At 47.6% G+C, this 17911-nt stretch overlaps 1 protein-coding gene across 10 annotated transcripts in view; it reads right to left on the bottom strand.

Moving 5' to 3' along the window:
- Positions 1–17911, bottom strand: part of LOC140106403 (pancreatic triacylglycerol lipase-like) — a 77582-nt gene that overhangs the window by 36289 nt on the left and 23382 nt on the right. For all 10 annotated transcript variants that reach the window (XM_072130836.1, XM_072130837.1, XM_072130838.1 and 7 more), the window contains one exon: positions 3067–3154. In XM_072130836.1, the coding sequence (XP_071986937.1) occupies positions 3067–3154 (88 nt within the window). The remainder of the gene's footprint in view (positions 1–3066; positions 3155–17911) is intronic.

The raw sequence follows: 17911 nt of genomic DNA, 5'->3' as shown, positions 1-17911 counted from the left end.
TTAATGCAGAAATCATGAATGTGTCCCTTCCCTGCACTGGCCCGACAGAGTTCACCAGCTTTTTGGGGTGCACCTTTAACATGGGATGTGCAACACACTTATGTCTGACTTTGCATGATTAATCTGGGCCACGGTCCAACGTTGCCTAAATTGTGTTGCATGATGCCTAGTACAGCCGTATGCACCAGAAATGTGTCTCGGACACTTCTTAAATACCTGTGCAAGTTAGTTTGCACTGAAAAAAATGTGCAAAATCTGACCGAAAACTGGCGAACGGCCCTTAGTAAATGTGGACCATTGTCCGTCTAGGATATCAAAGCTTTATTTACATAAGACAGGACGAGGCCCAGGGCGAGCGGCTTTAACAAGGACTGAACGCCGCGGCTCATTAATTTACAGCTAATTGGAAAGGCTGATATTGAGCGGTAACTGCAGATCCTGTACAATGTAACAGTCACACTCTGATGTCAATAACCTCGTTATACACAGACTTACACCTCCAGTAATGTTCACAGCAGACTGACCGCTAACTACTTAAAGGGAACCTGTCAGCAGGTGTCACCTAAAAAACTTAAGTCAGTGTCCCTGGATAGATGTGTAATGAGACCACAGTGTATTAGTAGCAGCATGACTGTGATATCTGGATTTATATTCCAAAATTGTAGCTTCTCAAAGTGCATTGGGGCCCTCACACTGCTGTGCTCTCTGCAGCCGGTGTCAGGTATTCTCCTTGGGGAGATGTGTAATCAGATCTTTGTGTATGTTGTCAGCAGCAGAAAAACTGTGAAACATAGATATAAAATATAGGATTTTAGCTACTCACACTGCAGTGCTCTCTGCAGCTAATGTTAGGTATTGTCCATGGAAATATGTGTAATCATACCTTTGTGTGTGTGTTGTTAGTAGCAGCAGTACTGTGAAATTTGGCTTTATATGCCAAAATTGTAGCTTTTCCAAGTGCACTGCTGCTCTCCCACCAAAGTCAGATTATGACAACACGACTTCAGTGCAAATGTAGTGGACCTAGAGTGCATTTGCTGTGCATCCCTGGCTTATCACTCAGCAGAGATGGGAATACCATCCTTAGATAAGTGTAAGTATCTGGCTTGGTCTCCCTGCTTTACACTGCAGCTCTGCTTATGTACATGATCAGACAGATGTGTCCCAACTAGCAGCAGTGAGGAGAGGTTTCTGTGCCTTCTCTGCAGCGTGTGACACTATGTGAGAGACGGGGGAGGTGAGTGACTGAGGAGCGTCACTTAGTCGCCGTGGCCCCCCGTCTTATAATGGAGCTGAAGTTTTGTTATAATTAGTTTCTGTTCCATGAAGCATTAGCGTGCGGCGCATCAATAACTCGCGTCGTCCCGCAGCAATAACCATTTACTGCAAAGTGAACATTTGTGCTGCCGATAAACGGCGGAAACGCCAAAACCCATCGCCGCCACCGATAACTCCTAATGTACAACACAACAATTATTAATAATTCAAGGCAGCGATGAAATAAAACGAGGAGGAGACGGAGCGCGGTCAGGATGGCGGTGCTGCTGATCACAGGGGGGAAGTGTCACTGGGGTCTGGCGTCCTCCGATCACCACGAGCTTCACACAACTGCTACAGAGAGGAGAGTGAGGTGTTACATCATGTATAGTGCCTCATACATGTCCACAGCTTCCATCACAGGGAACCTGTCAGCAGGTATGACCCCACAAACTGCAGACAGAGTAATTCATTATCCCTGGAGAGATGGGTACTCAGACCTCACACTGCTGTGCTCTGTGCAGCCAGTTTGGTGTATTGTCCCTGGAGAGATGTGTATTCAGACCTCACACTGCTGTGCTCTGTGCAGCCAGTGTAGTGTATTGTCCCTGGAGAGATGGGTACTCAGACCTCACACTGCTGTGCTCTGTGCAGCCAGTTTGGTGTATTGTCCCTGGAGAGATGTGTATTCAGACCTCACACTGCTGTTCTCTGTGCTCTCTGCAGCCAGTGTTATGTATTGTACATGGAGAAATGTGTAATCTGACCTATGTGTATGTTGTTAGTAGCAGCAGTACTGTGCTATATGGATTCATATTCCAGGATTGTAGTTTCTCCAAGTGCACTGAGGGTGTGTCCTCACACTGCTGCTGCTCCTCCCTTCTCTTCTAAATGACTTCTTTGGTATTCAAGCAGAATCTGGAGGGGAAGGAACTATGAAACAATGTCTGTAGAGAATACAGAGCACAGCAGTGTGAGGACATGTCCCAAGTGCACTTGGAGTTATATTTCAGGATTGTAAATCCATATATCACAGTTCTACTGCTACTAACAACATACACAAACTTCTGATTACATATCTCTCCAGGGACAATACATAACATTGGCTGCAGAGAGCACATAATGCAGCAGTGTGAGGACATGCCCCCATTGCACTTGGAGAAGTCATGGAATGTAAATCCATATTTCACAGAGTCCTACTGCTACTAAGTGTATGGCCCACACCTGCTGATGGTTTCCAGTTTGTAATTTGGGGCGTATTTGGAAGGTCTTTTCATATCTCAGCCATAAACTTGCTGTCTGATTACACATCTCTCCAGGGACAACACATAACACTGGCTGCAGAGAGCACAGCAGTGTGAGGTATGATTACATGTCTCTACCTGGACAATGCATAATGCTCGCTGCAGAGAGCACAGAGCACAGCAATGTGAAGTATGATTTCACATATTTCCAGGGGCAATACATAACACTAGCTGCAGAGAGCACTGAACACAGCAGTGTGAGGACTGATTACACATCTCTCCTGGGACAATACATAACACTGGCTGCACAGAGCACAGCAGTGTGAGGTCTGATTACACATCTCTACCTGGACAATGCATAACACTGGCTGCAGAGAGCACAGAGCACAGCAATGTGAGGTATTGGTGAGTGTGTAGGTGGCGCCACATCTCCCTGTGATATCATACAACCATAGGCACGTTGGCGGCTCACCAGCAATTAGGAATTACTCCACAGCATAACACACAGAAGTATCAGCCCCCCGGTGAGAGGAGCCTCATCCCATAGATGAATAGGGGGAGGTACCTGCTGCAGGACGTCTATCTGTGAGCGCAGCGCTTGGTACTCGCTCTCCAGCTTCTCTTCTCTGTAGGATTCCAGCTGCTCCTTCAGCCTGAAAACAAACAAGAGGTTAATGAGGCCACGATATACAGAGCCACAGGAAGGGCCCGCGATATACAGAGCCAAGGAGGGGTCCCACATTATACAGAACCACAGGAGGGGTCAAGTGATATACTGAGCCACAAGTGGAGTGTCTCCATCTACCCTCCATATGAATTGTGACCTCACTTTGCGTCTCCATCTTCCCTCCATATAGATTGTGTCCTCACCTCATGGCAGTGTCAGAAATGGCAGCCCTAGCGGATCCTGCTCTCCCTCACAGCCGGGGGAGCAGACCAGCTAGTAGTAGGGTGGATGGGAGTGCAGGTAAGCCAAGGCAGCTAGTGGTTGTAGGGGACTCTATAATCAGGAAGACGGATAGAATAATTTGTCGCCAAGACCGCCTCAACCGAATGGTTTGCTGTCTCCCTGGTGCCAGGGTTCGGCATGTGGTGGAAAGGGTGGATAAATTACTGGGAGGGGCTGGGGATGACCCAGCTGTCGTGGTCCATGTTGGTACCAATGACAGAATAGATGGTAGGTGGAGGAGCCTGAAGAATAATTTTAAAGAACTAGGTTCAAAGCTTAAGGAAAGGACCTCCAAGGTAGTATTCTCCGGAATCCTACCTGTGCCATGCGCTACACAGAGCAGACAGCGGGAGCTCAGGGAGTTAAATGCATGGCTCAGATCCTGGTGTAGAGCAGAGGGATTTGGGTTCCTAGAGCATTGGGCTGACTTTTCACTGGGGTACAAGCTGTTTTCTGCAGATAACTTGCACCTAAGTGGAAGGGGGGCTGCTGTGCTGGGGGAGAAGATCCTAGCAGGGGTGGGGGAGTATTTAAACTAGGCTCGGGGGAGGAGGAAAAGGAAGACACTGAAGGGGTAGACAGGTCAGAGAGGGGGCAGGTTATGTTGGTGGGTGGTGATGTGGGCGGTGTATGGGGGCCTGAGGCAGTGGATAAGGAGATCCACAAGTTGCAGAACAGTGGTGAGGATATATGTGCCAGTAAAATTACTTTAAATCAGATAAATAACTGTGGAAAATTAAATTGTATGTTCACAAATGCCAGAAGTATCTCAGGCAAAATGGGCGAGCTTGAGGCTCTGATATTAGAGGATCAGTTAGATGTTGTTGGTGTAGCAGAGACATGGCTCGATGCATCGCATGATTGGGTTGTTAATATTCAAGGTTTTACACTCTTTCGGAAAGACAGGGCAAATAGGAGGGGAGGTGGTGTATGTCTGTATGTCAGAAGAGACTTAAAAGCGATTGTGAATGAGTCAGTGGTCTCAGAGTGTGAGGAGGCTGAAGCTTTGTGGGTTGAAATTCAAAGCCAAGAGAGCTTTGAGAAAATTATTTTTAGTGTAATTTATAGACCCCCTAACATCTCTGAGGAAATAGAGGGTCACCTATATAAACAGATGGAGCGGGCTGCACAGGAGGGGACCGTAGTGATAATGGGAGACTTTAACTTTCCAAATATAAATTGGGGTCAGGGCTCGTCTTCATCTATGAAGGGGAGACATTTTATCAACTTTCTGCAGGATAATTTTATGTTGCAGCTTGTAGAAGATCCCACAAGAGGTGACGCATTGTTGGACCTTGTGATTTCTAACAATGAGGAGATTGTCCAAAATGTCAGTATCAGGGAACCCCTTGGAAACAGCGATCATAATATAATTATTTTCCTCTTAAACTTTAAAAAGCAGAAACAGGTGGGAAAATCGAAAACTTTGAATTTTAAGAGGGCTAATTTCCAAAAATTCAGGGCTGCAATACAGGATATAGACTGGGATCAGATACTGTCACATGGTGATACTAATGTTAAATGGGAGAAATTCAAATCTATCCTGGGTTTTTATACTTCTAAATTTATTCCAATAGGTAACAAGTATAGACGGGCTAGATTACACCCCGCGTGGCTTACAGCTACAGTTAAAAGGGCAATTAATGAGAAAAAGAGGGCATTTAAAAAATATAAATCTGACGGGTCACCTGAGGCTTTCAATACTTACAAAAAACTTACCAAAATCTGTAAAAAAGAAATCAAATCAGCCAAAATACAAAATGAAAGACAGGTAGCTAAAGATAGCAAAACAAATCCCAAGAAATTTTTTAGGTATATCAATGCAAAAAAAAATGGGTCACAACAGGTTGGACCCCTTTATTCTGAAAATGGGGCATCGGTGACTGGAGACCAGGAGAAGGCAGAGATACTTAATAGGTTTTTTAGCTCCGTTTATACAATAGAAGAGAGAACTTCTGACTTGGGTGGTGTCAGTGCGGGTCATGGATCCTGTGATATACTAGGCTGGCTAAATGTAGACATTATCCAATCTAAGCTCAATAAAATCAATGTGTACAAAGCTCCTGGACCAGACGGGTTACACCCCAGAGTTCTTAAAGAACTCAGTTCTGTTATTGCTGTACCACTGTCTAAAATCTTCAGGGATTCTGTAATGTCTGGTGTGGTGCCAAGTGACTGGCGCAAGGCAAATGTGGTGCCAATATATAAAAAGGGCTCTAGAACTTTGCCTGGCAATTACAGGCCTGTAAGCTTAACTTCCATTGTGGGGAAAGTATTGGAAGGGTTAGTAAAAGACTACATACTGGAGTATGTGACATCAAATAGTATAATAAGTGACAGCCAGCATGGGTTTACTAAGAATAGAAGTTGTCAAACTAACCTTATCTGCTTTTATGAAGAGGTTAGCAGATGCCTGGATGGAGGAGCAGCTGTGGATATTGTGTTCTTGGACTTTGCAAAGGCATTTGACACTGTCCCTCATAGACGCCTGATGGGTAAAATTAGGGCTATTGGTTTGGCAGAAATCATTTGCAATTGGATTGAAAACTGGCTGAAGGATCGTATCCAGAGAGTTGTGGTCAATGATTCCTACTCGGAATGGTCACCAGTTATGAGTGGTGGACCTCAGGGTTCTGTGCTTGGCCCACTACTATTTAATATATTTATTAATGATATAGAGGTAGGAATTAATAGCACTGTGTCTATTTTTGCAGATGACACCAAACTGTGTAGTGTAATACAGTCTATGGAGGATGGGAGTAGTAGTACAAGCTGTGTAGTGTAATACAGTGTATGGAGGATGGGAGTAGTAGTACAAGCTGTGTAGTGTAATACAGTCTATGGAGGATGTTCATAGGCTGCAGGGTGACTTGGACAAACTGAATGTTTGGTCATCCACTTGGCAAATGAGGTTTAATGTGGATAAATGTAAGGTTATGCACCTGGGGGCCAATAATCCAAAGGCAAAATATGTCCTTGGGGGAGTAAATCTGGGTGAGTCCCTTGTTGAGAAGGACCTGGGGGTACTAGTAGATCATAAATTGAATAACAGCATGCAATGTCAATCAGCTGCCTCTAAAGCCAGTAGGATCTTGTCATGTATCAAAAGTGGTATGGACTCTCGTGATAGGGATGTAATATTACCACTATACAAGGCACTGGTTCGGCCACACCTGGAATATGCTGTCCAGTTCTGGGCACCGGTCCATAAAAAGGATGCCCTGGAGCTGGAGAGGGTTCAACGTAGAGCCACAAAAATGATAAGGGGTATGGAGGGTCTGAGTTATGAGGAAAGATTAAAACAACTAGATTTATTTAGTCTGGAAAAGAGACGACTACGAGGGGACATGATTAATTTATTTAAATACATGAATGGTCCATACAAAAAATATGGTGGGAAGTTGTTTCAGATTAGATCAAATCAAAAGACGAGGGGGCACTGTCTCCGTTTGGAGAAATCAAGGTTTAATCACCGGAGGCGACAGGGCTTTTTTACTATGAGAACGGTCAATCTGTGGAATAGCCTGCCTCAGGCGCTGGTCACAGCAGGGACAGCGGATAGCTTCAAGAAGGGTCTAGATGCCTTTTTACACCTAAATAACATAGATGGTTATGTTATATAGAATTGTTTCCCCTAAATCCCTTCCTCATCAAATCCCTTCCCTTCCTTGGTTGAACTTGATGGACAAGTGTCTTTTTTCAACCGTAGAAACTATGAAACTCATTTTCCTAGAAACTATATCTCCATCTACCCTCCATATAGATTGTGACCTCACCTCGTGTCTCCATCTACCCCCCATATAGATTGTGACCTCACCTTGTGTCTCCATATACCCTCCATATAGATTGTGATCTCACCTCCTGTCTCCATTTACCCCCCATATAGATTGTGACCTCACCTCGTGTCTCCATCTACCCCCCATATAGATTGTGTCCTCACCTTGTGTCTCCATCTACTCCCCATATAGATTGTGACCTCACCTCGTGTCTCCATCTACCCCCCATATAGATTGTGACCTCACCTCGTGTCTCCATCTACCCCCCATATAGATTGTGACCTCACCTCGTGTCTCCATCTACCCCCCATATAGATTGTAACCTCACCTTGTGTCTCCATCTACCCCCCATATAGATTGTGACCTCACCTCGTGTCTCCATCTACCCCCCATATAGATTGTGACCTCACCTCGTGTCTCCATCTACCCCCCATATAGATTGTGACCTCACCTCCTGTCACTATCTACCCCCCATATAGATTGTGACCTCACCTCATGTCTCCATCTACCCCCATATAGATTGTGACCTCACCTCCTGTCACTATCTACCCCCCATATAGATTGTGACCTCACCTCATGTCTCCATCTACCCTCCATATAGATTGTGAACTCACCTCCTGTCACTATCTACCCCCCATATAGATTGTGACCTCACCTCATGTCTCCATCTACTCCCCATATAAATTATGACTTCACCTCCTGGCTATATAGGGGGTAGATGGAGACATCTGTCTGCAAATTATGTGTCCAGATCACAGGCTGCCGTGTGAATAAGCCCTTATACTAAGTCCATTGGGAATCATATCCTGTGTCTGAAGTAACGGGCCAAGAGGCTATGCTGGCACGGATCCATGCCACTGGCCGCAGCTTTCTGATACCATCTTATGAGTGAAGCAGCTGGCATGGTATGGGTGCTCCTGGCAGCCTATAGGTCAGGTCTAGTGGATAGGATAGGCTTCCAGTGTCAGTGGAGCACATAGCCCCGGGCGGCCCCATACAGCAATGGCAGTATTATACATGCGTCAGAGAAACGGCTGGTAGTGATATTATATTCCGCCAGATGATGGGATGTTCTTGCATAATTTTGCAGTTTTACATATAGAATGATTCCTGTAATGTTTTACCTTAAGATCTAATCATCTCACAATTGCTTTTCTCCCTAATCTCTGCAGCTTTATGAAATAGCAAAACATCAGGTTGATACAGAATACACAGGACATGAGCCGGGGGGCCACACATACAGGGTATACAGGACATGAGCTGTGGGGCCACACATACAGGGTATACAGGACATGAGCCGGGGGGCCACACATACAGGGTATACAGGACATGAGCTGGGGGGCCGCACATACAGGGTATACAGGACATGAGCCGAGGGGCCACACATACAGGGTATACAGGACATGAGTCGGGGGGGCCACACATACAGGGTATACAGGACATGAGCTGGGGCCGCACATACAGTGTATACAGGACATGAGCCGGGGGTCCGCACATACAGTGTATACAGGACATGAGCCGGGGGGCCACACATACAGGGTATACAGGACATGAGCCGGGGGGCCACACATACAGGGTATACAGGACATGAGCCGGGGGGCCACACATACAGGGTATACAGGACATGAGCCTGGGGGCCGCACGTACAGGGTATACAGGACATGAGTCGGGGGGGCCACACATACAGAGTATACGGGACATGAGCTGGGGGGCCGCACATACAGGGTATACGGGACATGAGCTGGGTGGCCGCACATACAGGGTATACGGGACATGAGCTGGGGGGGCGCACATACAGGGTATACGGGACATGAGCTGGGGGGGCGCACATACAGGGTATACGGGACATGAGCTGAGGTCGCATATACAGAGTATAAAGGACATGAGATGGGGGGCCGCACATACAGAGTATACGGGACATGAGCTGGGGCCGCACATACAGGGTGTACAGGACATGAGCTGGGGGGGGCCGCACACATAGAATATACAGGATATGAGCTGGGAGTACATACAGGGTATAAAGGACATAAGCTGGGGGGCCACACCTACAGGACATGAGCTGGGGATACATACAGAGCATACAGGACATGAGCTGGGGGGCAGCACGTACAGAGTATACAGGACACGAGCTGGGGGGCCGCACCTACAGGACTTTAGATGGGGGGCCGCACATACAGAGTATACGGGACATGAGCTGTGGGGTCACACGTACAGGGTATACAGGACATGAGCTGGGGCCGCACGTACAGGGTATACAGGACATGAGTCGGGGGGGCCACACATACAGAGTATACGGGACATGAGCTGGGGGGCCGCACATACAGGGTATACAAGACATGAGCTGGGGGGCCGCACATACAGGGTATACGGGACATGAGCTGGGGGGCCGCACATACAGGGTATACAGGACTTTAGATGGGGGGCCGCACATACAGAGTATACGGGACATGAGCTGTGGGGTCACACGTACAGGGTATACAGGACATGAGCTGGGGCCGCACGTACAGGGTATACAGGACATGAGTCGGGGGGGCCACACATACAGAGTATACGGGACATGAGCTGGGGGGCCGCACATACAGGGTATACAGGACTTTAGATGGGGGGCCGCACATACAGAGTATACGGGACATGAGCTGTGGGGTCACACGTACAGGGTATACAGGACATGAGCTGGGGCCGCACGTACAGGGTATACAGGACATGAGTCGGGGGGGCCACACATACAGAGTATACGGGACATGAGCTGGGGGGCCGCACATACAGGGTATACGGGACATGAGCTGGGGGGCCGCACATACAGGGTATACGGGACATGAGCTGGGGGGCCGCACATACAGGGTATACGGGACATGAGCTGGGGGGCCGCACATACAGGGTATACAGGACATGAGCTGGGGGGCCGCACATACAGGGTATACGGGACATGAGCTGGGGGGCCGCACATACAGGGTATACGGGACATGAGCTGGGGGGCCGCACATACAGGGTATACGGGACATGAGCTGGGGGGCCGCACATACAGGGTATACAGGACATGAGCTGGGGGGCCGCACATACAGGGTATACAGGACATGAGCTGAGGTCGCATATACAGAGTATAAAGGACATGAGATGGGGGGCCGCACATACAGAGTATACGGGACATGAGCTGGGGCCGCACATACAGGGTGTACAGGACATGAGCTGGGGGGGCCGCACACATAGAATATACAGGATATGAGCTGGGAGTACATACAGGGTATAAAGGACATAAGCTGGGGGGCCGCACATACAGGGTATACAGGACATGAGCTGAGGTCGCATATACAGAGTATAAAGGACATGAGATGGGGGGCCGCACATACAGAGTATACGGGACATGAGCTGGGGCCGCACATACAGGGTGTACAGGACATGAGCTGGGGGGGCCGCACACATAGAATATACAGGATATGAGCTGGGAGTACATACAGGGTATAAAGGACATAAGCTGGGGGGCCACACCTACAGGACATGAGCTGGGGATACATACAGAGCATACAGGACATGAGCTGGGGGTAGGGCGCACGTACAGAGTATACAGGACATGAGCTGGGGGGCCGCACATACAGAGTATACGGGACATGAGCTGGGGGGCCGCACATACAGAGTATACGGGACACGAGCTGGGGGGCCGCACCTACAGGACATGAGCTTGGGGGGGCACTTGTACAGAGGACACGAGCTGGGGGGCCACACGTACAGAGCATACAGGACATGAGCTGGGGGTACATACAGAGCATACAGGACATGAGCTGGGGGTAGGGCGCACGTACAGAGTATACAGGACATGAGCTGGGGGGCCGCACATACAGAGTATACGGGACATGAGCTGGGGGGCCGCACGTACAGAGTATACGGGACATGAGCTGGGGGGCCGCACATACAGAGTATACAGGACATGAGCTGGGGGGCCGCACATACAGAGTATACGGGACATGAGCTGGGGGGCCGCACCTACAGGACATGAGCTGGGGGGCCGCACCTACAGGACATGAGCTGGGGGCCGCACCTACAGGACATGAGCTGGGGGTACATACAGAGCATACAGGACATGAGCTGGGGGTACATACAGAGCATACAGGACATGAGCTGGGGGTACATACAGAGCATACAGGACATGAGCTGGTGCAACTTAATTTTGGTGTACCATTAACATGGGGCGTGCAACACAATTCTGTGGGACCTTGCATGATAAATGTGTCGCACAGTCTGACTGAGCACCAGAACGCTTCTTTCAGTGCAGAATTTTGTGTTGCGTGCGACACATACAAGGCACGGACACTTTAGAAACACATGTGCAAGCAGTTTGCACATAAAAACTGTTCAAACTCCGACAGAAAACTGGAACCTTAGTAAATGTGGTGCACAGTGTATACAGAACATGAGGTGGGCAGATGGGGGGGACAAGCGACAGCACATTGACATGCACATTGTATGGGGTCGGGCTGTGTTGGGGCATGTGTGGGGCAGTGTGGCACGGTTACCATAAGGCGGTGTAATGTGCGCCACATCCACCATGTAATGTGCTTCTGATGGATTAGTGCCACCTGTGGGCATAGGCTCTGGGCATTGTCTCATCAGTGAGGTGGTAGTGAGCCTTCGTGCCATGAGCTGTGTATAATGTAGTGAGGGTATGGGTGGGGCAGTGCGGCACATTTACCATGAACCGATGTTATGTGCAGTACATCTAAGGGCCATGAGCTGTGTATAATGTAGTGTGATGCTTATCCTTGTAATGTGTCGCTCAGTATTACATCGTGACGGCACGGTTGGCGCTGGTAATAGACGCTGGGGGATAAGCTGGCACAGCAGAGGTGGGAGCGCTCACATTTCACATACACATCACTATAAAAATGGCTAATGTATGATAAAGGGCAGCGAGACTGATCTCCCTCTCCGGGCTACATGTCTGAGGATTAGAAGCCAAAAATCCTACTTCTCATATCAGAAATGTTGTGTGGCCTGAGGTTCAGGATAAACACCAAAGGAGAGGGAAGAGCAGAAAACATCCATCCACTGCTCAAGTGCAGGAATAGGTACAGGCCAGGTGTGAGGATCGGGTAACAGGCCAGGTGTGAGGAACGGGTAACAGGCCAGGTGTGAGGAACGGGTAACAGGCCAGGTGTGAGGAACGGGTAACAGGCCAGGTGTGAGGAACGGGTAACAGGCCAGGTGTGAGGAACGGGTAACAGGCCAGGTGTGAGGAACGGGTAACAGGCCAGGTGTGAGGAACGGGTAACAGGCCAGGTGTGAGGAACGGGTAACAGGCCAGGTGTGAGGAACGGGTAACAGGCCAGGTGTGAGGAACGGGTAACAGGCCAGGTGTGAGGAACGGGTAACAGGCCAGGTGTGAGGAACAGGTAACGGGCCAGGTGTGAGGAACGGGTAACGGGCCAGGTGTGAGGAACGGGTAACGGGCCAGGTGTGAGGAACGGGTAACGGGCCAGGTATGAGGAACGGGTAACGGGCCAGGTGTGAGGAACGGGTAACAGGCCAGGTGTGAGGAACGGGTAACAGGCCAGGTTTGAGGAACGGGTAACAGGCCAGGTATGAGGAACGGGTAACAGGCCAGGTATGAGGAACGGGTAACAGGCCAGGTATGAGGAACGGGTAACAGGCCAGGTATGAGCAACGGGTAACAGGCCAGGTATGAGGAACGGGTAACAGGCCAGGTGTGAGGAACAGGTAACAGGCCAGGTGTGAGGAACGGGTAACAGGCCAGGTGTGAGGAACGGGTAACAGGCCAGGTATGAGGAACGGGTAACAGGCCAGGTATGAGGAACGGGTAACAGGCCAGGTATGAGGAACGGGTAACAGGCCTGGTATGAGGAACGGGTAACAGGCCAGGTATGAGGAACGGGTAACAGGCCAGGTATGAGGAACGGGTAACAGGCCAGGTATGAGGAACGGGTAACAGGACAGGTATGAGGAACGGGTAACAGGCCAGGTATGAGCAACGGGTAACAGGCCAGGTATGAGGATCGGGTAACAGGCCAGGTATGAGGAACGGGTAACAGGCCAGGTATGAGCAACGGGTAACAGGCCAGGTATGAGGATCGGGTAACAGGCCAGGTATGAGGATCTTCCAGGACTGATACATAACATTATATACCTACGTGTGTCCTGTATATCTTCTATATGGCGTCTTCCAGGACTGATACATTACATTATACACTCAGCGGCCACTTTATTAGGTACACCTGTCCAACTGCTCGTTAACACTTAATTTCAAATCAGCCAATCACATGGCAACTCAACTCAGGCATTTAGGCATGTAGACATGGTCAAGACAATCTCCTGCAGTTCAAACCGAGCATCAGTATGGGGAAGAAAGGTGATTTGATGCCTTTGAACGTGGCATGGTTGTTGGTGCCAGAAGGGCTGGTCTGAGTATTTCAGAAACTGCTGATCTATTGGGATTTTCACGCACAACCATCTCTAGGGTTTACAGAGAATGGTCCGAAAAAGAAAAAACATCCAGTGAGCGGCAGTTCTGTGGGCGGAAATGCCTTGTTGATGCCAGAGGTCAGAGGAGAATGGGCAGACTGGTTCGAGCTGATAGAAAGGCAACAGTGACTCAAATCGCCACCCGTTACAACCAAGGTAGGCAGAAGAGCATCTCTGAACGCACAGTACGTCGAACTTTGAGGCAGATGGGCTACAGCAGCAGAAGACCACACCGGGTGCCACTCCTTTCAGCTAAGAACAGGAAACTGAGGCTACAATTTGCACAAGCTCATCGAAATTGGACAGTAGAAGATTGGAAAAACGTTGCCTGGTCTGATGAGTCTCGATTTCTGCTGCGACATTCGGATGGTAGGGTCAGAATTTGGCATCAACAACATGAAAGCATGGATCCATCCTGCCTTGTATCAGCGGTTCAGGCTGGTGGTGGTGGTGTCATGGTGTGGGGAATATTTTCTTGGCACTCTTTGGGCCCCTTGGTACAACGCCACAGCCTACCTGAGTATTGTTGCTGACCATGTCCATCCCTTTATGACCACAATGTACCCTGTAACATCTGATGGCTACTTTCAGCAGGATAATGCGCCATGTCATAAAGCTGGAATCATCTCAGACTGGTTTCTTGAACATGACAATGAGGTCACTGGACACAAATGGCCTCCACAGTCACCAGATCTCAATCCAATAGAGAATCTTTGGGATGTGGTGGAACGGGAGATTCGCATCATGGATGTGCAGCCGACAAATCTGCGGAAACTGTGTGATGCCATCATGTCAATATGAACCAAAATCTCTGAGGAGCTTCCAGCACCTTGTTGAATCTATGCCACGAAGAATTGAGGCAGTTCTGAAGGCAAAAGGGGGTCCAACCTAGCATGGTGTACCTAATAAAGTGGCCGGTGAGTGTATACCTATGTTTGTCCTATATATCCTCTATATGGCGTCTTCCAGGAGTGATACATTACATTATAGATCTATGTTTGTCCTGTATATCCTCTGTATGGCGTCTTTCAGGACTGATACATTACATTATATATCTATGTTTTTCTTGTATATCCTCTATATGGCATCTTCCAGGACTGATACATTACATTATATATCTGTTTGTCCTGTATATCCTCTATATGGCGTCTATCAGGACTGATACATCACAGTATATATCTTTGTTTGTCCTGTATATCCTCTATATGGCGTCTTCCAGGATCACAGTTGCAGTGTGAGAAAGCAGATTGCTATTACAGAAACTCATTTGGTATGAAATATACGGCTCTGAAGATTGATATTTTCTGCTTATGAAACTTAACATAAAATTAAATTGCAAATATTTCTCCAAACTGTGCGCGGTGCGGCCCTGGGGCGATCCATCACGGATATGAGGCATCGGTTCAGGTCTGGTGGGCCTGTTCCCGACGTGATTTATAAGGGGAGCGCAGTCATTTCATTCTCCGTGTGTTTTTCGGTGACGCTCCGCCTGCTCACGGCTTTTTATGATTGTCCCAAAAATATACGTCTAAAGTCCTATAGTCTTACAGCTGTTCCTGGAGAAGGTGAATGAAGCCTAAAATGTCCAGCACAAGGTCCATGCAGGCGTTCCCCAACAACCTATCTGCCTAATTATATGTCCCTCACCTTTCAACAATAGAAAAGTGAGAGACATAGAAAGCAGGGTGGATCATGTAGTCTGGAAAAGCTGGGTAACATTCCTTGTGGCATCTTAGATGGCAACCACGTGGCTACCAAACTTTCCCAGGGACACAACTGAAAATATGAGTGAAGTGGGAGATCCCTTCTATCCCTTTCCATGATGAAGAGCTGATAATAAATGTATCATCCTATGCTGACCTATATGTCTCCATGGTAACAGACTAAAAAGTGTCCCCCTGTAGTCACCCTCATTTATTTCTAACCTCCTGTAAGGAAATGAGCATGGCGGCAAAAAATCTGCACATGGATCTTTTGTAGTCACCATGGAGACACATAGCTCTGCAGAGGAAAGGAACTAAGTGAAATTATTCATCAGAATATTTCCTAAATTTTAAGTTGCAACAAATCTTTCAACAAAGTTGTTCTAAATCTATACTATACTATCTATAAATCTATACTCCTGTCCTGACCTATATTCCGCCTTGTGTCACCAGCAGTCACTCCACTTCTTTCTAATCTTCTGTGTCTATCTTGCCAAAAAGTAGGGAACAGATGGAAAGGCATGCGACTTATCGCAGGGTTTCTTTGTAGTCTGCTACCATGGAGATGCATTGCTCTACACAGGAGCTACAGAAACTTAATAAAAGACTTTTAATCAAGTACAAATTGAATGTTTTCTATAGTTTTAAAGCAAACCTGCAGTCACCCTAATCTTCTCTGTATGTTACCAAAAAGTAAGAAACAGATTGATAGGAGTGTGAATACAAGACTACTGCCCAGGGGTTCTTTGTAGTCTGTTACCACGTAGACGCATGGCTTTACAGAGGAGCTACAGATACTAAATGACAGTGTTTTAATCCAGAATTATTAGCATAGGGGAACATTTGGGCAGCACGGCGGATTAGTGGTTAAAGCCTTGCAGCACTGGGGACCTAGGTTCATGTCCTAGGGTCAACATCTGCAAAGAGTTTGTATGTTCTCTGTGTGTTTGTGTGGGTTTCCTCCCACACTTCAGAATGTACTACAGGCGGTCCCCTACTTAAGAACACTCGACTTACATACAACCCCTAGTTACAAACGGACCACTGGATATTTGTAATTTATTGTACTTTAGTCCTAGGCTACAATAAACAGCTCTAACAGTTATCACAGGTGTCTGTAATGAAGCTTTAGTGTTAATCCTGGTTCTTATGACAACCCAACATTTTTTAAATCCAATTGTCACAGAGACCAAAAAAGTTCTGGCTGGGGTTACAATGATAAAATATACAGTTCTGACTTACATACAAACTCAACTTAAGAACAAACCTACAGACACTATCTTGTATGTAACCCGGGGACTTTAGTAGGTTGATTAGATTGTGAGCCCCATTGGGGACAGGGACTGATTTCACAAACTCTGTGCAGCGCTGCGTCATCTGTGTGCACTATATAAAGACTTATTATTATTATTTCATAGTGACCGCAGTCCAGACCCCAAGTCCAACATTCATGTGCAGTGCAGAGGGGGCCCTGGCAGACGTGCAGCCTCTGCCACTTTGCTATCAGCAGTCAGTCATCACTTTTTCTATCCCTCCCGCTGTAAGCTTTAACCTTCACAAACTACTGAGCAGTTCATCTCCCGCAAGTCATTCTCTCCCCGACAGGAGGACAAAATGATTTAAGTAAATGTCATGGGCGCGGGTGCCAGCTCTTAAATATACTCACTTTGATTAAAATGTAAATACTACAATTAAATATAACGCAGGATGGAAGATCCTACTCCTGCGCACACACAAGTCAGACTCATTTGTGGGGACTTGTCAGCGGCCGAGGCCGGGAGATAATAATGAGCTGAGAGCGCTCCAAGCTGAAATCGACACGCTGACACACACACCAGATCCGCTGACAAATTGAATCTCCTGGAAAATGTGCGGCACTAAAGACGGCGGCCGGGAATCCGGCAGAGGCGAGAACACGTTTATCTTCAGCTCGGACCGCGCTCCTCCAGATTGAAATGAAATTGATTTTAGGATAATATACTCTCTAAGTGACCAGAAGGGCTCGTCCTAGTGGTACACAACCAGGTCACAAGCACTAGTCACAGCCAAAGTTGCAGTTATAATACAGGCGGTCCCCTACTTAAGGACACCAGACTTACAGACGAACCCCAGTCACAGACTGAGCCCTCTGCCCACTGTAACGTCTGGTGAAGCTCTCTGGATATTTTACTGTATTCCCAGACTACAATGATAAGCTTTAAGGTTTCTCTGTAATGCAGTTTTATTGATAATCCTTGGTCCAATTACAGCAAAAAATTTTGAAACTCCAAATTGTCACTGGAGCAAAATTTTTTTTGTCTGGAGCTACAATTCTATTATATACAGTCTCGACTTGCATACAAATTCAACTTAAGAAAAATATAACTATAGAACCTATCCTGTACGTAACCCGGGGACTGCCTGTATAGGGTTTATTCGTCATATGCCCCAGAGATATACAGCAAATATCCCATAAGCTTCCAAAGGCAAAAAGAAGTTTCAACATTGTGAATCCCCTTCTTATGCTCAGCA

Source organism: Engystomops pustulosus, chromosome 11 (genome assembly GCF_040894005.1).
Source record: "Engystomops pustulosus chromosome 11, aEngPut4.maternal, whole genome shotgun sequence".
Lineage (NCBI taxonomy): Eukaryota > Metazoa > Chordata > Amphibia > Anura > Leptodactylidae > Engystomops > Engystomops pustulosus.
Note: the sequence above shows the minus strand (reverse complement) of the source record. Positions and strands in the feature narration are given on the sequence as shown.